The 25,099-nt window shown below is 37.9% G+C and overlaps 1 protein-coding gene across 1 annotated transcript in view; it reads right to left on the reverse strand.

Moving 5' to 3' along the window:
* Positions 1-25,099, reverse strand: part of ATAD2 (ATPase family AAA domain containing 2) — a 71,156-nt gene that overhangs the window by 34,924 nt on the left and 11,133 nt on the right. Inside the window, exons 2-9 of the mRNA XM_065895228.1 lie at positions 23,712-23,860; positions 17,470-17,519; positions 15,322-15,487; positions 14,592-14,694; positions 14,250-14,337; positions 13,490-13,531; positions 13,292-13,414; positions 5,552-5,669 (exon numbers count right to left, since the gene is read on the reverse strand). Of these exons, the coding sequence (XP_065751300.1) occupies positions 5,552-5,669; positions 13,292-13,414; positions 13,490-13,531; positions 14,250-14,337; positions 14,592-14,694; positions 15,322-15,487; positions 17,470-17,519; positions 23,712-23,860 (839 nt within the window). The remainder of the gene's footprint in view (positions 1-5,551; positions 5,670-13,291; positions 13,415-13,489; positions 13,532-14,249; positions 14,338-14,591; positions 14,695-15,321; positions 15,488-17,469; positions 17,520-23,711; positions 23,861-25,099) is intronic.

Raw genomic sequence — 25,099 nt, forward strand, 5'->3', positions numbered from 1 at the left:
AGGTGTAGGGAACAAACTTATGGACATCAAGGGGGGAAAATGGCGGGTGGGGTGGTGGTGGTGGGATGAATTGGGAGATTGAGATTGACATATATATACTAATATGTATAAAATAGAAACTAATAAGAACCTGCTGTATAAAAAAATAAATAAAATTCAAAACAAAAATACAATGCTGAGTGCTGCAAATACTCAAAAAGTTTTAAAATCACTTCTGCCTTTGGACAGTTGCAAAGACCCACAGAATAAAAACAGAATCTGGCTGGGAAAACCTTTAATCATTCTATTGGCTCAGGGTCTAGAGCATTTCCTGAGTCAGAGTACAATCATAGTTAAGTACGTATGTCCAAAAATATAAAAGGTTCACAATCTATTATCTGAAAAATTGAGGTCCAGAATCTTATACCTAAAAAAAACCTCTGAAAGCAACTATTTCCATTATTCACTTAGCAGCAAAACATGACCTGAAATGTCATAAAGGCAATTCAAAATCTCTATTTGTCCTGCTTACTATGGTTATTCATACATTTTACTATAAAATTAATATATCTGATTATACAGTGCTGGCCCAGACACACCTACAAATGTTAATATTGCACATTATATATGTTGTATGTTTTCTTTGTAAATCGCTCCCCCAAATCTGAATTCTGAAATATAAAGCAGCCCCAGGGTTTTGATAAGGGGTTGTGGAAACAGATATAAGTGAGAAAATAATCCTTCACCATCTACCCATTCAAACACGTCCAAAGACCATATTTGTGATCTGCCTGTAAAACCACCGAGTACAAGTCTGCAGTTTTATATGCAAGACTAACTTATTTAATACTATCATTAATATTATAATAGAATCTTACTTATGATTATGTAATATACATAATTGTGTGTGAATTCAGTAGGTATTCACATAATTAAGACTAACAATTAATAAAAAGGACTAACATTTACTAAGTGTTTCTTGTACCAGGTGGTTGACATATTACCAAACTTAATTAAAACTGGACAAGTACATATTAGTAGGCTCATTATACAGTCGGGGCCAACGTGGCTCATAGTTTAAAGAACTTGCTTAAAATATCAGAATTAGTCAATTCTGTATAATTCAAAACCTTTGTCTATTTAAAAAAAATCCACCTTCTGTACACTACCACATTGATGATCTCCAGTTGTTTATTTCATAAACCAATAAAGTTATAAGCAAACAACAAAACCTTGTGGACTGAGAAAGTTTCCAACGTCTGATGTGCAAAGCAGGGATTATTTTTGAACATTATAGTTACAAACGCATACAGAACTTAACATATGCCAGATACTATTTTAAACATTTTATAGGTATTAACTCACCTAATTTGCACAATACTATGAGATAGGTGCTACTGTCTCCATTCTACAGATCGAAAAACTAAAGCATGGAGAGGATAAATAACTTGGAAAAGGTCATTAATAAGTGGTAGAGCTGAACTCACAACCTAGGCAGTCCTAGTTCTTCAAAATTACACTGTAAAAAGGCCATTATTTCAGTTTTTAAAAAAAATTCTAAATACATATACCCACATTCACTTTTTCCTTTTTCCATTTTACTAATAACTTTTGAAAAATTTGGCACAGACAGCACTGAACCAGCACTTTGAACCTAACCAGAGTGTCTAGAGTTGCCAGTTCTAGTTCCTTGACAACCAGTAATGTGTACTTTGTAATACCGGTGAAGCAATTGTGCTATTTATGTTACCTTCTTGTTTAAAGGGGCTAGGCTTGTTCCAGAAACTCCAAACTGAAGCTAAAGAGTAAACCTTAGATGACTAGAGGTTAGCAATCACAAGGAAGAAAGAAAATCCTACTTAAAGGCAGCATTTCTGAAGTTCTGCTATGTAAGTATGCCAAAGACCCTTCAAAAATCCTACATTGTGGCTGCAAGTTTCACTAAGAGCAATGTTCAAACAACTCTTTGGATGTGTGCTTTCTTTCCCTGCCTAAGTAGGATATAAATGATAAACAGAAGCTGGTCTCTTCAAGAAAAAGTAAAAAGACTAATAAGCCAAATGACTACCATTAAAGTTGTTAGAAGGAATGAGATGTTAACTCTACCATGGTGAAGAAATTGAAAAAAAAAAAAAAAGGTTTAAAGGGCTACATTCAAAAGATCAGGTAATAACAAGTGTTAGTAAAGGTGTAGAGAAATTGGAACTCTAGTACATTGCTTGTGGAAATGTAAAGTGCAGCAGCCATTTTGGAAAAACAATCTGGCAATTCCTCAAAACATTAAATATAGTTAGCATTTGATCTAGCAATTCCACTTTTAGGTATATACCCAAGAGAAATGAAAACATTTGTTCACACAAAAAGTTGTACATGAATGTTCATAATAGCATTACTCATAATAGCCAAAAAGTAGAATCAACCCAAATGTCCATCAACTAATAAAGGGATAAACTAAGTATAGTATATTTATACAATGGAATCTTATTTGGCAATAAAAAGGAATGAAGTACTAATACATCCTACAATGCGGATGAACCTTGAAAATGTTATACCAAGCAAAAGAAGCCAGTCACAAAGAATTCTACTTATATGAAATACCCAGAATCTATACAGACAGAAAGTAGAACAGTGGTAGGTTAGGGCTGGAAGCATTGGCGAGTGATAACTCAAGAGTACAGGGTTACATTTCTTTTTTCTTTTTTTTGATCACACCGTGCATGTACGTGTTCCCTGGTCAGGGATGGAACCTGTGCCCCCTACATTGCGAGAGCTGAGTCTTAACCACTGGACCACCAAGGAAGTCCCCAGGGTTACTTTTTGAGGCAAGAAAAATGTTCTAAAATTGTGGTGGTTGGGATTTCCCTGGTGGTCCAGTGGGTAAGATTCCACTCTCCCAATGCAAGGGGCCCAGGTTTGATCCCTAGTAGGGGAACTAGATCCCACACGCATGCCGCAACTAAGAGTTTGCATGCCACAACTAAGAAGTCCACATGCTGCAACTAAAAGATTCCACATGCTGCAACAAAGATCCCACGTGCCACAACTAAGACCTGGTGCAGCCAAAATAAATAAATAAATAAAATTAATATTAAAAAAATAAAACAAAATTGTGGTGATAGTTGTACAACTCAGTGAATAAAAACCATTGAATTGTATACTTTAAGTGGGCGAACTATATGGCATGTGTATTATATCACAATAAAGTTGTTATCAAAAAGAAAAAGTCTAAAGGGAATTATCAAAACCAACATCAAGGTAATTAAGTCAAATAATGTGACTCAGGGTACAGATTAAACCTCTTGGTTCATAGTTTAAATGAGTCAGAATCCTCCACTAGTCCGAGATCCAAGGGCAGGAATTCTGACTTAAGTCATTTTTATATCCATAGTGCTTGGCACATAGTAGTACTCAAACATTTGTTAAATAATAGGAGGGGGAAAAATCCTGTACACAAGGAGCTACGCAATGACATGAGACACTCTCCACAGAGAAAGAGTATACCCTGTGAACCAAATATGGGAACTCAAGCACCAAAGAGGCAAAAAAAATTCCTCCCTACTGCAAGATATATCGTAGGTGGTGATTACAGAGGTAAGTCAATCAACAAGCATGTTAATTCCAGAAATATAAACACATTAAATATGGGAAAAGAAATTAAATTTCAAAGTAACTGCCAGCCTCTCGCTTCTGTGGGATCAAACATAGGCCTGTTTTGTGAGTCAGTCAACCAAGACAGCTGCCCTGGGCCCTATGCTTGATGGGGACTCCAGGGAGCACTACACCTTACTCTCATTTTCTGAAGATCATTAAATTACACTATCAAAATATTGGTCTTTAACAATATCCTATGGGGCCTATGAAAAGTACTGACAGCATGGCCTCCTTTTTTTTTTTTAATGTTTATTAACTTATTTTGGCTGCACTGGGTCTTAGTTGTGGCACGTGGACTTCTTAATTGCAGCACACATGTGGGATCTAGTTCCCTGACCGGCTATCGAACCCGGGCCCCCGGAACTGGGAGCACTGAGTCTTACCCACTGGACCATCACAAAAGTCCCTGGCCTCTTTTCTTTTTTTGTGTGTGTGTTTAACTTTTTTTTTTTAATTGAAGTATAGTTGATTTACAATGTTCTGTTAGTTTCAGGTGTACAGCACAATGATTCAGTTATACATACATATATATGTAAGAATATGTATATATTCTTTTTCAGATTCTTTTCCCTTATAGGTTATTACAAGATATTGAGTATAGTTCCCTGTGCTATACAGGTCCTTGTTGGTTACCTATTTTATTTTATTATTTATTTAAAATTTTATTTATTATTTTTGGCCGCATTGGGTCTTCGTTGCTGCGCGCAGGCTTTCTCTAGTTGCGGCGAGCGGGGGCTACTCTTTGTTGCAGTGCGCAGGCTTCTCACTGAGGTGGCTTCTCCTGTTGTGGAGCATGGGCTCTAGGCACGCGGGCTTCAGTAGTTGTGACTGGCCTCTTTTCAAGTGCAGTTTATCTTGGGCAGCCCTGACAGGTTGTCTTTCTGATACTCTATGCTTCTGGGCTCTGGTTGTGTGAAAAGGGATGAAGAAACAAGAAATCTAGACCGTACACTTGTGATTTTGAGACTCTGAACATCAAATTAAAAGACCCTGGGTTCATATTTGTCCTAGAAGAGAGAAATTTGTCAGTACCTATAGAGGTGTTGCCTTCCATGGCCAAAACATGATCAGATATAGTCTGCTTCTATGAGGAGGCTTCTAAAAACTGTTCGAATAGTTGAAGTCATAAGACTTCAGTCTTACTTCTGAGCACATTAATAATACTAGGAAAAAAGCACCATTCCCCACATGAGTGTCATTTTTTTCTGCCTTTCTAGGCTTCACCCTATAAGCTTTCTCATTCATGAACTACTATAATGCTACTATTACCCAGAAAATTCTAATGCATCAGAAAATCTGTTATTACTCAGGAGAATGAAGAAATAACAAGAATTACCTCTTTAGACTTAAGTATGACAGGCAACAAGTGTTAGGATGTAGAAGGAAAAGAAACCCACAAATAATTTGAATAGTCATAGAAAATTAATGTTTCCCAGTATGTAAGAAGAGCAAATTTGAAAAATATATCCAAAAATGGATGGTCACAGTCATAAGTCTAGAAGCTATGTAACTTAGAATTTGTCATGGTAAGAAAATATATCTAGGACAGTATGTGAAGAGAAGACTAAACCTATACTCTAACTTAATGGGAAAATTAAATGAAACAATCTATGTAAAATGCTTAACACCAAGCCAGGAATACAGTAAACACTGAAGCGAAGGTAGCTCTCTATTATTAGTGTGGAACAATGGAATAAACTACCTTACCATGGTAGTTGTTAACAATTCCTATCAGTGGAAGCAAAACCAAAAACTAGTCAGTGGTAGTGGGGATTAGAACACCAAAGGCATAGAGCTAACTCTCCCAAATATACAATTCTAGAATTCTATCCTGATACACCTAATCCTAAGACTCTACAATCCTACCTTAACATACAGACAACTATGTTGTCATAAATCAGTCACTATTTCAGAACCAAACCTGTTCATTCGTTTACAATAAGGACTTCTTGGTCCCGCAGAAGATAATCGATATCTTGGTCTTTTGGGAGAAGCTGGGCCACTATAAAATATGTTGGGCTTTCTCTGATGACGAGGTTCTAAAAAAAAAAATTATATGTATGTGACATATAAATATGTATAAAGACAATTTTGCTCTTCACCTAAATATTTACAATGATGCTACTTTCCATGAAAATACTAGTACATATCTACTGTAGAATATTTTACTGTTCATGTTTTAAATCGTTTACGCCTGCAACGTTGCTGTTGAATATATATGTGTAGCATAGACAACAACTAACCAAAACACACACTGGCCATAAACAACCATTATGATTATACTGATGCATAATAGCTGATTATCAGCTTTGCATATATAGTTGTACCTTTGCTTTGCATATATAGTTGTACCTTTGCATAAAGGTACAACTTTAACATAAATCAAAAGCGATCCTATTTATACTAACTTATAAAATAAAGTACAGGGCTTCTGGGAAGATGGCGGAAGAGTAAAACGCGGAGATCACCTTTCTCCCCACAGATACACCAGAAACACATCTACATGTGGAACAACTCCTACAGAACACCTACTGAACGCTGGCAGAAGACCCCAGACCTCCCAAAAGGCAAGAAACCCCCAGTAACAGGGGTGCGGGGGGCAAAGCGGAGAGATTCCCGCACAGAGGATCGGTGCCGACTGGCACTCACCAGCCCGAGAGGCTTGTCTGCTCCCCGGCCTGGGCTGGCGGGGCTGGGAGCTGAGGCTCCGGCTTCGGCCGGAGCGCCGGGGGAGGACTGGGGTTCACGGCATGAACGCACCCTGCAGCGGCTTAGCGCGCCACGGCCGGGAGGGAGTCCGGGGAAAATCCTGCCGAAGAGGCAAGAGAGTTTCGTCCTTTGTATCCTTATTCGCTAGGAGAGGGGATTACGGATGCTACTAAAATGAGCTAGAGACGGGCGTGAGCCGCGGCTAAAAGGGCCTGAGTCGCTAAGGCCGCTGCTGCCGTCACCAAGAAGCCTTTGTGCGATCACAGGTCACTATCCAAACGCCACTTCCGGAGAGCCTGTGCAGCCTGCCACTGCCAGGTTCCCGGTAACCAGGGACAACTCCCCCGGGAGAACGCGCACGGCGCGCCTCAGGCTGGTGCAACGTCATGCCGGCCTCTGCCGCCGCAGGCTCGCCCCGCACTCCGTGCCCCTCCCCCCACCCCTGGCCTGGGTGAGCCGGAGCCCCTGAATCAGCGGCTCCTTTGACCCCATCCTGTCTCAGCGAAGAACAGACGCCCTCCGGGGACCTACACGCAGAGGTGGGGCCAAATCCAAAGCTGAGCCCCTGGGAGATGTGAGAACAAAGAAGAGAAAGGGAAATCTCTCCCAGCAGCCTCAGAAGCAGCGGAATAAAGCTCCACAATCAACTTGATGTACCCTGCATCTGTGGAATACATGAATAGACAACAATCATCCCAAATTGACGAGGTGGACTTTGAGAGCAAGATTTATGTTTTTTTCCCCCTTTTCCTTTTTTTGTGAGTGTGTATGTGTATGCTTCTATGTGAGATTCTGTCTGTATAGCTTTGCTTCCACCATTTGTCCTAGGGTTCTATCCGTCCGTTTGTTGTTGTTTTAATTTTTTTCTTTTTTTCTCTTAATAATTATTTTAATAACTTTATTATATTTTATCTTACTTTATTTTATTTTACTTTATCTTCTTTCTCTCTTTTTTTCCTTCCTTCCCTCCTTCCTTCCTTCCTCCCTCCCTCCCTCCTTTCTTTCTTTCTACTTCTACTAATTCTTTCTTTCTACTTTTTCTCCCTTTTATTCTGAGCCGTGTGGATGAAAGGCTCTTGGTGCTGCAGCCAGGACTCAGTGCTGTGCCTCTGAGGTGGGAGAGCCAACTTCAGGACACTGGTCCACAAGAGACCTACCAGCTCCACGTAATATCAAACGGCAGAAATCTCCCAGAGATCTCCATCTCAACGCCAAGACCCAGCTCCACTCAACGACCAGCAAGCTACAGTCCAGGACGCCCTATGCCAAACAACTAGCAAGACAGGAACACAACCCCACCCATTAGCAGAGAGGCTGCCTAAAATCATAATAAGTCCACAGACACCCCAAAACACACCACCAGACGTGGACCTGCCCACCAGAAAGACAAGATCCAGCCTCATCCACCAGAACACAGGCACTAGTCCCCTCCACCAGGAAGCCTACACAACCCACTGAACCAACCTTAGCCACTGGGGACAGACACCAAAAACAGCGGGAACTACGAACCTGCAGCCTGCAAAAAGGAGACCCCAAACACAGTAACTTAAGCAAAATGAGAAGACAGAAAAACAGCAGATGAAGGAGCAAGATAAAAACCCACCAGACCTAACAAATGAAGAGGAAATAGGCAGTCTACCTGAAAAAGAATTCAGAATAATGATAGTAAAGATGATCCAAAATCTTGGAAATAGAATAGACAAAATGCAAGAAACATTTAACAAGGACCTAGAAGAACTAAAGATGAAACAAACAACGATGAACAACACAATAAATGAAATGAGAGTCTAGATGGGATCAATAGCAGAATAACTGAGGCAGAAGAACGGATAAGTGACCTGGAAGATAAAATAGTGGAAATAACTACTGCAGAGCAGAATAAAGAAAAAAGAATGAAACGAACTGAGGACAGTCTCAGAGACCTCTGGGACAACATTAAACGCACCAACATTCGAATTATAGGAGTTCCAGAAGAAGAAGAGAAAAAGAAAGGGACTGAGAAAATATCTGAAGAGATTATAGTTGAAAACTTCGCTAATACGGGAAAGGAAATAGTTAATCAAGTCCAGGAAGCACAGAGAGTCCCATACAGGATAAATCCAAGGAGAAAGACGCCAAGACACATATTAATCCAACTGTCAAAAATTAAATACAAAGAAAACATATTAAAAGCAGCAAGGGAAAAACAACAAATAACACACAAGGGAATCCCCATAAGGTTAACAGCTGATCTTTCAGCAGAAACTCTGCAAGCCAGAAGGGACTGGCAGGACATATTTAAAGTGATGAGAAAAACCTGCAACCAAGATTACTCTACCCAGCAAGGATCTCATTCAGATTTGATGGAGACATTAAAACTTTTACAGACAAGCAAAAGCTGAGAGAGTTCAGCACCACCAAACCAGCTCTACAACAACTGCTAAAAGAACTTCTCTAGGCAAGAAACACAAGAGAAGGAAAAGACCTACAATAACGAACCCAAAACAATTAAGAAAATGGGAATAGGTACATACATATCGATAATTACCTTAAATGTAAATGGACTAAATGCTCCCACCAAAAGACACAGATGGGCTGAATGGATACAAAAACAAGACCCATATATTTGCTGTCTACAAGAGACCCACTTCAGACCTAGAGACACATACAGACTGAAAGTAAGGGGATGGAAAAAGATATTTCATGCAAATGGGAACCAAAAGAAAGCTGGAGTAGCAATTCTCATATCAGACAAAATAGACTTTAAAATAAAGACTATTAGAAGAGACAAAGAAGGACACTACATAATGATCAAGGGATCGACCCAAGAGGAAGATATAACAATTGTAAATAGTTATGCACCCAACATAGGAGCACCTCAATACATAAGGCAAATACTAACAGCCATAAAAGGGGATATCAACAGTAACACATTCATAGTAGGGGAATTTAACACCCCACTTTCACCAATGGACAGATCATCCAAAATGAAAATAAATAAGGAAACACAAGCTTTAAATGATACATTAAACAAGATGGACTTAATTGATATTTACAGGACATTCCATCCAAAAAAACAGAATACACATTTTTCTCTAGTGCTCATGGAACATTCTCCAGGATAGATCATATCTTGGGTCACAAATCAAGCCTTGGTAAATTTAAGAAAATCGAAATTGTCTCAAGTATCTTTTCCAACCTAAACGCTATGAGACTAGATATCAATTATAGGAAAAGATCTGTAAAAAATACAAACACATGGAGGCTAAACAATACACTACTTAATAACGAAGTGATCAGTGAAGAAATCAAAGAGGAAATTAAAAAATACCTAGAAACAAATGACAATGGAGACACGACAACCCAAAACCTATGGGATACAGCAAAAGCAGTTCCAAGAGGGAAGTTTATAGCAATACAAGCCTACTTTAAGAAACAGGAAACATCTCAAATAAACAACCTAACCTTGCACCTAAAGCAATTAGAGGAAGAAGAACAAAAAACCCCCAAAGTTAGCAGAAGGAAAGAAATCATAAAAATCAGATCAGAAATAAATGAAACAGAAATGACGGAAACGATAGCAAAGATCAATAAAACTAAAAGCTGGTTCTTTGAGAAGGTAAACAAAATTGATAAACCATTAGCCAGACTCATCAAGAAAAAAAGGGAGAAGACTCAAATCAATAGAATTAGAAATGAAAAAGGAGAAGTAACAACTGACACTGCAGAAATACAAAGGATCATGAGAGATTACTACAAGCAACTATATGCCAATAAAATGGAAAACCTGGAAGAAATGGACAAATTCTTAGAAATGCACAACCTGCCAAGACTGAATCAGGAAGAAACAGAAAATATGAACAGACCAATCACAAGCACTGAAATTGAAACTGTAATTAAAAATCTTCCAACAAACAAAATCCCAGGACCAGATGGCTTCACAGGCGAATTCTATCAAACATTTAGAGAAGAGCTAACACTTATCCTTCTCAAACTCTTCCAAAATATAGCAGAGGGAGGAACACTCCCAAACTCATTCTACGAGACCACCATCACCCTGATACCAAAACCAGACAAGGATGTCACAAAGAAAGAAAACTATAGGCCAATATCACTGATCAACATAGATGCAAAAATCCTCAACAAAATACTAGCAAACAGAATGCAACAGCACATTAAAGGGATCATACACCATGATCAAGTGGGGTTTACTCCAGGAATGCAAGGATTCTTCAATATACGCAAATCAATCAACATGATATACCATATTAACAAACTGAAGGAGAAAAACCATATTATCATCTCGATAGATGCAGAGAAAGCTTTCGACAAAATTCATCACCCATTTATGATAAAAACCCTGCAGAAAGTAGGCATAGAGGGAACTTTCCTCAACATAATAAAGGCCATATATGAGAAACCCACAGCCAACATCGTCCTCAATGGTGAAAAACTGAAAGCATTTCCACTAAGATCAGGAACAAGACAAGGTTGCCCACTCTCACCACTCTTATTCAGCATAGTTTTGGAAGTTGTAGCCCCAGCAACCAGAGAAGACAAGGAAATAAAAGGAATCCAAATCGGAAAAGAAGAATTAATGCTTTCACTGTTTGCAGATGACATGATACTATACATAGAGAATCCTAAAGATGCTACCAGAAAACTGCTAGAGCTAATCAATGAATTTGGTAAAGTAGCAGGATACAAAATTAATGCACAGAAATCTCTGGCATTCCTATACACTAATGATGAAAAATCTGAAAGTGAAATCAAGAAAACACTCCCATTTACCATTGCAACAAAAGAATAAAATATCTAGGAATAAATCTATCTAAGGAGACAAAAGACCTGTATGCAGAAAATTATAAGACACTGATGAAAGAAATTAAAGACGATACAAATAGATGGAGAGATACACCATGTTCTTGGATTGGAAGAATCAACATTGTGAAAATGACTCTACTACCCAAAGCAATCGATAGATTCAATGCAATCCCTATCAAACTACCACTGGCATTTTTCACAGAACTAGAACAAAAAATTTCACAATTTGTATGGAAACACAAAAGACCCCAAATAGCCAAAGCAATCTGTTTTTTTTCAAAGGAATCTTGAGAATGAAAAACGGAGCTGGAGGAATCAGGCTCCCTGACTTCAGACTATACTACAAAGCTACAGTAATCAAGACAGTATGGTACTGGCACAAAAACAGAAAGATAGATCAATGGAACAGGATAGAAAGCCCAGAGATAAACCCATGCACATATGGACACCTTATCTTTGATAAAGGTGGCAGGAATATACAGTGGAGAAAAGACAGCCTCCTCAATAAGTGGTGCTGGGAAAACTGGACAGGTACATGTAGAAGTATGAGATTAGATCACTCCCTAACACCATACACAAAAATAAGCTCAAAATGGATTAAAGACATAAATGTAAGGCCAGAAACTATCAAACTCTTAGAGGAAAACATAGGCAGAACACTCTATGACATAAATCACAGCAAGATCCTTTCTGACCCACCTCCTAGAGAAAAGGAAATAAAAACAAAGATAAACAAATGGGACCTAATGAAACTTCAAAGCTTTTGCACAGCAAAGGAAACCATAAACAAGACCAAAAGACAACCCTCAGAATGGGAGAAAATATTTGCAAATGAAGCAACTCACAAAGGATGAATCTCCCAAATTTACAAGCAGCTCATTCAGCTCAATAACAAAAAAACAAAGAACCCAGTCCAAAAATGGGCAGATGATGTAAATAGACATTTCTCTAAAGAAGATATACGGACTGCCAACAAACACATGAAGGAATGCTCAACATCACTAATCATTAGAGAAATGCAAATCAAAACTGCAATGAGATATCATCTCACACCAGTCAGAATGGCCATCATCAAAAAATCTAGAAATAATAAATGCTGGAGAGGGTGTGGAGAAAAGGGAACACTCTTGCACTGTTGGTGGGAATGTAAATTGATACAGCCACTGTGGAGAACAGTATGGAGGTTCCTTAAAAAACTACAAATAGAACTACCATATGACCCAGCAATCCCACTACTGGGCATATACCCTGAGAAAACCACAATTCAAAAAGAGTCATGTACCAAAATGTTCATTGCAGCTGTATTTACAATAGCCTGGAGATGGAAACAACCTAAGTGTCCATCATCGGATGAATGGATAAAGAAGATGTGGCACGTATATACAATGGAATATTACTCAGCCATAAAAAGAAACGAAATTGAACTATTTGTAATGAGGTGGATAGACCTAGAGTCTGTCATACAGAGTGAAGTTAAGTCAGAAAGAGAGAGACAAATACCGTATGCTAACACATATATATGGAATTTAAGAAAAAAAAATGTCATGAAGAGCCTAGGAGTAAGACAGGAATAAAGACCCAGACCTACGAGAGAATAGATTTGAGGATATGGGGAGGGGGAAGGGTGAGCTGTGACAAAGTGAGAGAGAGGCATGGACATATATACGCTACCAAACGTAAGGTAGATAGCTAGTGGGAAGCAGCCGCATGGCACAGGGAGATTGGCTCGGTGCTTTGTGACCGCCTGGAGGGGTGGGATAGGGAGGGTGGGAGGGAGGGAGACGCAAGAGGGAAGAGATATTGGAACACATGTATATATATAACTGATTCATTTTGTTGTAAAGCAATTATACTCCAATAAAGATGTTAAAAAAAAATAAAGTACAAAGCTGTGAAAACTAAAATAATTAAAGACAGACATGAAATTTCAAAATAATCCAATTATTTACTTTCCACAAGGCTAACATTTAACTTTCTTTAGAAGAAATAACTTCTTGCACATCTTGGGTAAGTTATGAAAGACAACAGCTATGAGTATTCTGCAAAATGAAAACATGAAAAATAAGAATAACAGAAGAAAGGCAGTGAAGATAAAGGAAACCTGATTACATCTTCTCCTGGAAAAAAAAAAAAAAAAGATAGCACTTACTTTCCAATGGAGCCTGATAGTAAACAGTAGCTTTTCTCTGTCTAAGATAATATCGTTTCTGATTATCTTCTTCTCCATCCTCTTCATCTTCATCTTCATCGTCATCAACTTCATCATCGTCATCTTCTTCATCATCATCATCTTCATCATCGTCATCTTCTTCATCATCATCATCTTCATCATCATCTTCATCTTCACCATCATCTTCATCTTCCTGGTCTTCACCCTCTTCGGACGACTCTACAATTAAGAAACATTTCCTTTCAGGCTTCTCACCCAAATGCTAACAATTTTTAAAATAGGGGAATAGAAAAAGACTCTCCTTTTAAAATTTATTTACTTCTAGGTTGTTCATAGAAAGAATCTGTAATTCTGCAACATCAAATGAAGATTTTTTAAAAATGAAGTAAAAAACTATAGAATTAAAAACAACTAGGGGAAGGAAAAAAGTAGTTTAAAGGCTACTACCAGTACATACCAAACTAAAGTTTATAGCGTTACTGCTAATTTCATTGATATAGTGGACTTCTGGCTGCCACTGAGTTACATGCAGTATAACTCAAATAATCTACTTAAGATAATGTAAAACACCCTCACCAAGCATTTAAAATGCATTTCGGAAAACTGATTTTCATTCAATAAAAGTTCTAAGAAATTGCAGCAATAAGTTCTAAACAGAATAATAAAAGTCAACTTTAACTTTTAACTCAAACAGGTAGAGAGAGATATGCTGTCTGTAGATGTATTATACAAGCAAACCAGTTTAATTTGTTTTAGCATGTTTAAGTGCTTTCCCAACAAGACATATTACCCTTTTATCTCCCCTGCCTTCACTTTTTCTTTGAAACTATGATAACCCTAATTTATCATAAACTACCATAAATGTCACAGCTTCTGAATAAAAAGGCTATATTCTGCTAAATAAAACCCAGAAGATAGAACAAGAGAAAAGACTAACCCACACTGCCTTCTTGATTGTCAGTTGTTTCTTCATCAGTTCTTTGAATACCTTTTTGTTTTCCTCTTGTGTACATATTAAGATTCCCCTAAAAATATGTAAATAAAATCCATTAAAGTTTAGTATGTTTATTTAAAAGAATCCAGTAGGGCCTTCCAATCCTACTGAAAATTAAGATATTTCCAGCTATAAACTCTTAAAACTCCAGCAATAATTAGTGACTGATCAAACAAATGCTGAACAAAATGATGAATAATTTAACCAAGAAATGGATAGGTTCTAGAGAAAAAAGGTTAAACTGGAGATTATTAAATCATCCCCTTAATGGAAGAATATATTTACTTTTTCTGTTTCATTAAACACTCCCAAGTCTTCAAGTTGTCTTATTCGCTGTCTACGCATCTTCTTCATATCATCCATTTTTTGAAGTACAGCTTCAGCAGTGCTTTAAAAAAAATGATATAAAAATAAGCTAAAACTGTAAAAGAGTAGTATATTTTAGGACTTTCCTGGTGGCGCAGTGGTTAAGAATCCGCCTGCCAATGCAGGGGACACGGGTTCAAGCCCTAGTGCGGGAAGATCCCACATGCCGCGGAGTGACTAAGCCCATGCGCCACAGCTACTGAGCCTACACTCTATAGAGCCCACACTCCGCAACAAGAGAAGCCACCACAATAAGAAGCCTGCGCACAACAAAGAGTAGCCCTAGCTCGATGCAACTAGAGAAAGCTCGCATGCAGCAACGAAGACCCAACGCAGCCAGAAATAAACAAATTTATTTAAAAAATAAAAGAGTAGTATATTTTTAAAAACTTCATTTTTCTTCCATTGTATTCTCTGAGTGCTGGGATTTTAAATACCCTTAATAGAAGCACTGATTTACTAATGTAAAAATATTTCATATTCTTTGTACGAATTTAAATACACATACAGATTACAAAGTCCTCTAATAATCACTCTACTTTATACTTTACATAAACTGAATGCATTAAATACTCCTGCTAGTCAAAACTTCGCCCCCAACAAAAAGTTTTTTGCCAGCTAAATAATCTTGATCTAAATTTTTACTTACTTTGTTATAAGTTTGTCAAATAGTACAGACTGGTTCACGCTACCATAACGACTTCTAATCCTGCAACTTCGGCGAACTTCGACATCACCATTCTCTTCATGCAAGCGTTCTGTCTTTTGAACTATGTTTCTAGTCCTCAATGACCGAGTAACTGTAATTACTTTGTCTTCATAGATGTGTACATAAAAGCAAGTAGAAAGATTTGAAATAACAGCATTTATAAAACAATTCTAAAATGAACAACTGAACAGCTACACTTTCATATAACGAAATTTTAGTTTCTTGAACTTACCCTTCTCAAAAATACTAGAAAACAAAAATAAAGTTACAACATACACCTACCATAGGTCCAGCCATACCACTCTCAAGAAAAAATGAAAGCTATATATATAATACAAAGACTTGTACACAATGTTCAAAGCAGTTTTGTGACAGTCCCCAAATGGAAACAACCCAAATGTCCATCAAAAGATGAAACTGTGGGAAACAACCTAAGTGTCCATCAATAGGTGAATGGATAAAGATGTGGAATATACACACAATAGAATATTATTCAGCCATGAGAAAGGACATCCTGCTATTTGCAGTAATATGGATGGACCTTGAGGGCATTATACTAAGTGAAATAAGTCAGAGAAAGACAAATACTGAATGATATCACTTACATGTTCAATCTAGAAAAACCAAACTCATAGAAACAGAGACTAGAATGATGGTTACAAAGGACTGGGAAGTGAGAGAAAAAGGGGAGATTGTTAGTCAAAGAGTACAAATTTTCAGCCATAAAATGAGTAAGTTCTGGGGCTCTAATGTACAGCAGAGTGGCTATAGTTAGTAATACTGTATTGCAGGGGTCCCCAACCCACGAGCCTGTTAGGAACCAGACCGCACAGCAGGAGGTGAGCAGCAGGTGATCAAGCGAAGCTTCATCTGTATTTACAGTCGCTCCCCATCACTCGCATTACCGCCTGAGCTCCGCCTCCTGTCAGATCAGCGGCGGCATTAGAGTCTCACAGGAGCTCAAACCCTACTGTGAACTGCGCGTGTGAGTGATCCGGGTTGCACACTCCTTATGAGAACCTAACGCCCGATGATCTAGGTGGAGCTGAAGCAGTGACGCTAGCGCTGGGGAGCGGGTGCAAATACAGATTATCATTAGCAGAGAGATTTCACTGCACAGAGACCACAATAAATCAATTGCTTGCCGACTCATACCAAAACCCTATCAGTGAGTGGCAAGTGAAAACAAGCTCAGGGCTCCCACTGATTCTGCATTATGGTGAGTTGTATAATTATTTCATTATATATTACAAGGTAATAATAACAGAAATAAGGTGCACAGTAAATGTAATGCTCTTGAATCATCCCCAAAGCATCCCAACACCCCCGCCCACCGATCCGTGGAAAAACTGTCTTCCATGAAATTGGTCCCTGCTGCCAAACGGGATGGAGACTGCTACCATATTGTATACTTGAAAGTTGCTGGGAGAGTGGCTCTTGAGTGTTCTCAGCACAAAAAAGAAATGGTAATTATGTGACATGATGCAGGTGTTAGATAAAGCCACGGTAATAATCATTTTGCAATATATAAGCATCAAATCAACAATGCAACGTACTCCTTAAGTTAAGGCAATGTTATATGCCAATTATATTAAAATAAAGCTTAGGAAAAAAATTGTGGTATACCCACATAATGGAATACTACTCAGTAATAAAAAGCAACAACATGGATGATACTCAAAGTAATTATGCTGAGTCAAAGAAGCCAAAGAAGAATGCATGCCGTATAATTCCATTAATATAAAACTCTAGACAATACAAACTCACCATACTCTACAGCACTCTGTAGAGTGCTGTCACACTCTCTACAGTGACAGCAAGCAGATTGGTGGCTGCTCAGGAATCTTGGGTCATGGAGAGGAGCTAGAGGAGCCAGGAGCGATTACAAAGGGGCCTGAGGAAATCCTGGAGGGTGATGGTTATCTTTACTACCTTATCGTGGTGATGGTTTGATGGCATGCACTTATATCAAAACCAAACAAACTGTACACATCAAATATGGAGTTTATTGTATGTACCACAATATGCCTGTAAACAAAATACTAAATACATGCTTTAAAAAATTTAAATGCCTTTAACATTACTTACCTTCTTTGCACTCTTCTTTTTTTTTATCAGCCTGCTGTCTGGCCAACTGCCTATATGAAAAAAATATAGCAAATAATTCAAAATAATTTAAAATCCTATATAATACTACAAACTAGGACCAAAAATTAAATCAGCTTGTAGGGTAAATACTTAGAGTTACCTAAAAACCAGTGAAAAAATAGCGTGAGAATACCTATGCTTATATATTGTTATGGCTAAACAAAGGCTGAGAACCCTGTTGTGAAATTCACAGCTGTGTCTCAGTAACTGCAGGGGATTGGTTCCAGGATCCCACATGGATACCAAAATCCGAGGATGCTCAAGTCTCTTATATAAAATGGCATAGTATTTGCATATAACCTCTGCCCATCCTCTTTTTTTTATTATTATTATTATTTTTTTTTGCGGTACGCGGACCTCTCACTGTTGCGGCCTCTCCAGTTGCGGAGCACAGGCTCCGGACGCGCAGGCTCAGTGGCCATGACTCACGGGCCCAGCCGCTCCGCGGCACGTGGGATCTTCCCGGACCAGGGCACGAACCCGCGTCCCCTGCATCGGCAAGCGGACTCTCAACCACTGCGCCACCAGGGAAGCCCCATCCTCTTGTATTTTTTTTTTAATACATTTATTTATTTTTGGCTGCGTTGTGTCTTCCTTGCTGTGCGTGGGCTTTCTCTAGCTGCCGCAAGTGGGGGCTACTCTTCATTGAGGTGCGCAGGCTTCTCTTGTTGTGGAACACGGGCTCTAGGCATGCGGGCTTCAGTAGTTGTGGCACGTGGGCTCAGTAGTTGTGGCACATGGGCTCCAGAGCGCAGGCTCAGTAGTTGTGGCGCATGGGCTTAGGTGTTCCGCCGCATGTGGGAATCTTCCCGGACCAGGGCTCGAACACGTGTCCCCTGCGTTGGCAGGCAGATTCTTAACCACTGTGCCATCAGGGAAGTCTGTCCTCTTGTATACTTTAAATCACCTCTAGTTTACTTATAATACCTAATACAATGTAAATACTATGTAAACAGTTGTTGGTGAGTGGTAAATTCAAGTTTCGCTTTTTGGAGATTTCTGGAATTTGGGGGGAGGGGATATTTTCAATCCACTGTTGGTTGAATCTGCACATGCAGAACCAGTGGATACAGAGGGCCAACTGTATGCATTAACTTTTAGCTAAACAGAATTAATCAGAACAAAGTATCTTACTTAAAACAAGAAATGAAATCCTCAGCCTAAGTATTTAGGTATAACTAAACTATTAAGCACTGAGTAAAAACAAGACAATGTGTTTTATACCACAGGGATATAGTGGTCCCACATCCTTGAGGACCTATAAACATGTTACCAAACTTAGTGACATGTTCATTTCCTTCTCCGAACATTTGCTGGCTACAATCTTTACATGACATGTAGAAAGAGTCACATTTGTGAATCAGATATCCCACCTACAAACTGGTATACAGAATCTGTTGAATTGCAAAGAACACCTTCCAAAGCTTAAACAAAGTATCCTTCTCTCATCTTTTCCCCCAAATCCACTGAGCAACAAAGCAGTATGTTTCATTAACCTATTTTTAGGGACTCAATTTTCCATACTTGGATAGGCTATATCTATTAATCAACCTATGAATCAAGCAATATTTGCAAGTGTGCTGGTTAAACCCATGGAGTTTCAAATGGGACACTTTAAAATAAAACAAAACCATCTTATCCAGAAGAGCTAACTCGTGTCCTCCTAACAATGTAAGTCATCATTAACTCCTTATCTCTTTTGGAACACAGGTAAGAACCAAGAACAAAATAAAAAACCTTTCAGCAATCCATCTACAGATCAAGGTCTAGTTTGTTCACCGACTTTTCTCATAGAGGAGACCCTCCCTCCATACCATGTAGGTCTACACTTTTATAAACCAGACCCCCTATCAGGTGCTAGGGATACAAAGACTAAAGCAGTGCTTTTTTTCTGGGTTTTCTTTTCTTTTTTTTTTTGCCTGTAGGGGAAGGGAAGCACTTTTTACCCTTGCAGGGGTTGCTATACTTGTTCTTAAACAGCTAGATAATAAATATTTTTGGCTTGTCAGTTTCTGTCATAACTACTCATGCAACTCTAACAGTGAAGCAGGAATGCAGCCATAGACAGAAGTAATGGGCATGGCTGTGTTCCAATGAAACTATTTACCAAAACAGGAGTCTGGACTTTTGTCAACTCCTGTGAATCTGATGAAAGCTATGGATCTTTTCTCCCTAGAAAACTGCATATACATATACAAGTTTAAACATTACTTCAGAGGTTTCATATGCCCCCTGAAAACCATGATTACTGGACCTAGTTAAGAACTCCAGGACCAGACAAATATATATCCTGCTCTCAAGGCACAGTTATTCAAATCTTTATTACTCTAACAGTCTTGGTCCCCTGGTCTTTGAGCCCCAAATAGATTTAAAATAAAGGGGTAAGGGGTAAAAAAACATAGAAAGGAAGTTAGAGATTACTATAGTCAAACTGGCAACAGCAAAAAGGGTCACCATGATAGGAAATAAGAAAACTACATAAGGCAGAATTCAAAAATACTATAGACCACTTTATATGTCTTATACAAACAGATCCTGGTGTTACCACTATATAAAATTATTGTCTTTGTAATAATGATGTGAATACAGGGAGTTTTTTTAAAGATAGTAATTCTTTTAAAGATTGGAAGAAATATAAATGGCCAGCCAATAAGCACATGAAAAAATATTCAACATCATTAACCACCAAGTAAATGCAAATGAGAACCACAATGAGATACTTCATACTCACATGGCTAAAACCAAAAGGACAGACTATGGCAAGTGTTACTGAGGATGTAGACAAATTGGAATCCTCATGCACTGCTGGTGGGAATGTAAAATGGTACAGCTGCTTTGGACAATGTTAAAACAGAGTTACCGTTTAGCCCAGCAATTCACTCCTAGGTATATACCCAAAAGAACCAAAACCCTATGTTCACACAAAAATTTGTACACCAATGTTCATCAACTAATGAGTGGATAAACAAAATGTAACATATTCATATAATGGAATCTTACTTGGCAATAAAAAGAATGAAGTGATGATAGATACTACAATATACATGAACCTTCAAAACATACCAAGTAAAAGAAGCCAAACACGAAAGAACATATGTTGTATGATTCCACTTGTATAAAATATCCAGAATAGGCAAATCCACAGAGATAGAAAGTAGACTTGTGGTTCCCAAGGGGCTGGGGATGGAGGGATAATGCGTATGGTGTTTCTTTTGGGGTGATGAAAATATACTGAAATTAGATAGCAGCAATACTTGTACAATACTGCAAATATTCTAAAACCACTGAATTATACACTTTAAAATCATGAATTTTAATGGTACGTGAATTGTTATTTTAAAATAATAAAGACAGGAATTCAATAAATTTTAGAAGCAACCTCATTTAAAAACACCAAGTCACTCATTTTTTAAAATAATATTATCTTAAAAAATATTTTTGTTTGTTTATTTATTTATATTTTTGGCTGCATCGGTCTTAGTTGCAGCACTCAGGATCTTCATTGTGGCATGCGGGATCTTTGTCACAGCGCACGGGCTTCTCTCTAGCTGTGGCATGCAGGTTTTCTCTCTCTAGTTGTGGCGCATGGGGGGCTCCAGGGCACGTGGGCTTTGTAGTTTGCAGCAAGCAGGCCCTAGTTGCGGCGTGCAGGCTCAGTAGTTGCAGCACGTGGGCTTAGTTGCCCTGCACCATGTGGGATCTTAGTTCCCTGACCAGGGATCGAACCCGAGTCCCCTGCATTGGAAGGTGGATTCTTTACCACTGGACCACTAGGGAAGTCCCACCAAGTCACTCATCTTTAAATCAGGATTAAAAAAGCACTGATTTTAATACATTCCTTTAATACCTAACACAATGTTTCACAGACCTGAGTAACATACAGAGCCTTTTAAGGAAAAAGACTTTTGAGGATTTCCAATATTAAGTTTTTTATGATTATGTACAAGCCAAACTAGATATAAATAAATTCATTTAGGTTTTACACAAATGAAACTATAAAAACAACTACCAACAAAAATATTAACGGAATACATTGGAGGTTTTGCTGAAACAAATTAGCCATTTGCTGTGTGAATGTGGTTCAGACTGCTATGGCTTTCTCTTGAGTTTGGCATGTTATGTATTATGTTTATTGTGTAACATGATGACTCAATTCATCCATTTCTCTTTATCTGAAGTGCTCCAAATCTTCATTTGAACAGCACGTCATGACATCACATCACGTGGCTTTCTCTTGGAAGCAGATGCATCCTTTATGTATTAAAGTCAGACTCAGTTTTTTTTTTTTTTTAATTTATTCATTTTGGTTGTGCTGGGTCTTAGTTGTGGCATGTGGGACCTTCGCTGCGGCATGTGGACTTCTTGGTTGCAGCATGAGGACTTCTTGGTTGCAGCATGCAAACTTCTTGGTTGCGGTATGCAGACTGCTTAGTTGTGGCATGCATGCAGGATCTCATTCCCCGACCAGGGATCGAGCCTGGGTCCCCTACATTGGGAGTGCAGAGTCTTACCCACTGAACCACCACGGAAGTCCCTAGACTCAGTTCTTATCTCCAGAACCCGAGATAACTAAAGCAGTACTACTTGGTACCAAATAGTGCCTGAAATTTTATGGCTATTCTCTATGAGGTAGCAATTTAGATGATTCAGAATATTTTTTTCTTCAGATCATGAAATAATCTTTAAATTCTCATAGAGAATTCACGGAACCCATCAATCCAAGAAGACTTCAAATACCCCAGTATTTCAAGTTTCAGAAATACTGGGGTAGCTTAAATTGTATTTCATTGATTCTAAAAATTGTACATTTCCCCCCCACTTTACCATCTCTGAAATTGGGATATATCTTACTACTGATGGTATGTCATAGTTTAACTTTCAGTGTTTTTTTCTTTCTTACTGTCTCATAAAATAATGCTGTGTGTTTCAATTGTTGCTAACTTGGATTCCATGAAATACAGTAGGTATTCCATGAATAGTGGATGAAACAAGATGCAGATTTAAATATATACAACAAAAGACCAAGTATATAATTGAAAAAAATAACAGTACCAAAAAGAAACTTAAAAGGGCACAACCTCACTTATCTGGAAAATCTGCTACACAAAATAAGAATCAAGCCAAAGCAATCTTGCTGGGGAAAAAAACGGAGCTGGAGGAATCAGGCTCCCTAGAGCCCGCACTCCGCAATAATAGAAGCCACCACAGTGAGAAGCCTGCGCACCGCAACAAAGAGTAGTGCCCACTCACTGCAACTAGAGAAAGCCCTTGCGCAGCAACGAAGATCCAACGCAGCCAAAAATAAATATTTTTTTAAAAAATTCTATTTGAGAGTAAGATGGTTCTAGTTTTCTACGTCATTACGAGTAAATTCTTTGTGAGAAGAATTAATGTAAAAACAATTATTTCATCAAACAAATTTTATTATAATTGGCACCCCTCTCCCAATTCCTGTTAAGCCCACCAAAATGGGGACAAAAGTGAAGGTTTTGAGCTAATTAAAGTTAGACTTAAATTTGCCCTGGACCAAATAAACCCAATTTCCATGAAGTACATACTTCCTAATTCACTGAAATTAATTCCTTGAGTATTAAAATGTAATTCATGCCATCTACCTCAGGGTTCTTGAGAAACAAAATTTAAATATGTATAAAGCACCTAGTCAAAAAACCATTGAACCACTGAACAAGTCAAAAAACAAAAACAAAGCCATGTTCTGCCTCCTATGTGAAGCCTTAGAAGCATACCAACAGAGATATTCATAAATGACTTAGAATTGATGAAAAACTTGATAGTAAGCAATCAGAAATATAACTACTATTTTGAATAAAGGTTTTTTACAGACTATGAAGCAGAACCACATATCATAAGTTATAGTCATAAACTCTCTCTAGATTACTCAAGTACCCAGAACTCATCCTGTATCAACCAACCTCTTCAGTTGCACTCACACATATCACAGATACCATCTTTGAACAAGAAAATAAAAACAAACCTGACCTGAGGACATATTAAATTTTTAATTCAATAACATTCATTTAGTGCAATTTCATCTCAAATAAATTACATTTTACAGCCTGGACTCTTGATGACCAGTCAAGAACACACTTAAAAATTAAATGCAAATCTTAAATTATTACTTTAAAACTATTTTGAATTAGCATTTAAGCATCTTGTATTACCTTGTAAAATGCCTGCCATTAGTATGTTTCTCCGTTACTTCCATATTCTTATCAAAACTAGAATCTGAAGAATTCTGTGCATTTTTTCTCAAGCACCTTAAAGCACGTGTCCGGTGGTAGGTTTCAACTTCCTTAACTGAAGACCCATCCTTTAAAAAAAAATTAAGAAAGACATCTAAGTTTTTCTTCAGTCAAATCCCCAAGTTAAACTCCTAAGATTTGTCTCTGATTAAGTTTTAACAACTGCTTTTGGTGTACAGTATCATTTTTGCATCTCCCCAAGAAACGAAAATAATTAATCTCTAGAATAATCATTTTACAATGAACAAATATGAGCAATGTCTATGAGGCAGCTAGTATAAGATTTATTAATGTTTTATAGTTCTACTTCACAACAAGTAGTCTCCAGTGAAATTTTCTACCACTGATAAAAAGTTGTAATAGTTCATAACGGTAAATACTCCTCTATTTTAAGGCTACAGAAATTAGAAAGATACGCATACACCATGAAACCACTGGAAACAACCCTAAAATGACTGGACTGTCAGAAGTGTAATTTGGCTTGGATGACAAAAAGGAGTTATTACTATCTCACACAATTTCACCCACATAATGTAAAAAATGAATTTAGAGACTGTTTAGGTACGTTTATTTCTTGTAAAAACCACAGAGCTCTATTTAACTTTATTTTTGCTCAAGAGACTACAGGCTCTCTAAGTTACTGGGTTGCTTTATGAGCTACAGAGGTTCTGTCATAAAGTATTCAAAATTTCATACATGCCTCTTAGAAATCATACAGAGGATACTTTTACGTTAGAAGAGAAGGCAAATGTACCTAACAACTCTATAATCCTATGTCTTACTACTCTAAAAACTTATAATTTTAGAAAAACAGGCAGTGTTTTTTTTAAAAAACAATAAAACATCAGTGCCCCCTTACCCCATGCGCCTCAGGCTGGCTTTACCTGGTCATTTCATTATATTTTATTAGGATATTTTGTCATTTAATTTTGTTTCAGGAAGAATATTTGATTGGTTCAAAGGTAAAGTAAGGATATTTACACCACAAGGATCTGTGCAAGAATTAGACACGTTCTTAAAGGCACGAAAGGACAATTAAAAAAATTAGTTTCTTCATAAGGTATTAAGTGATACGTATGATTTGTTACTTTTATCAGTGTGCCTATATTTCAGGATGTTTCAAAAAAGAATACCTATACATTTAGGCAGGTGTATTATTTTTTAGATGAATACCTACCTACATCTTAGATGGGTGTAGTGTAACGTAAGACTTTCCAAGGAAAATTGTAAGGGTATCTATTTCCACTCTCTCAACTTCCATGTGTACTTTTTCTTAAAATGGACCTAAGGGCTTCCCTGGTGGCGCA

This window comes from Phocoena phocoena, chromosome 17, assembly GCF_963924675.1.
Source record: "Phocoena phocoena chromosome 17, mPhoPho1.1, whole genome shotgun sequence".
Classification (NCBI taxonomy): domain Eukaryota; kingdom Metazoa; phylum Chordata; class Mammalia; order Artiodactyla; family Phocoenidae; genus Phocoena; species Phocoena phocoena.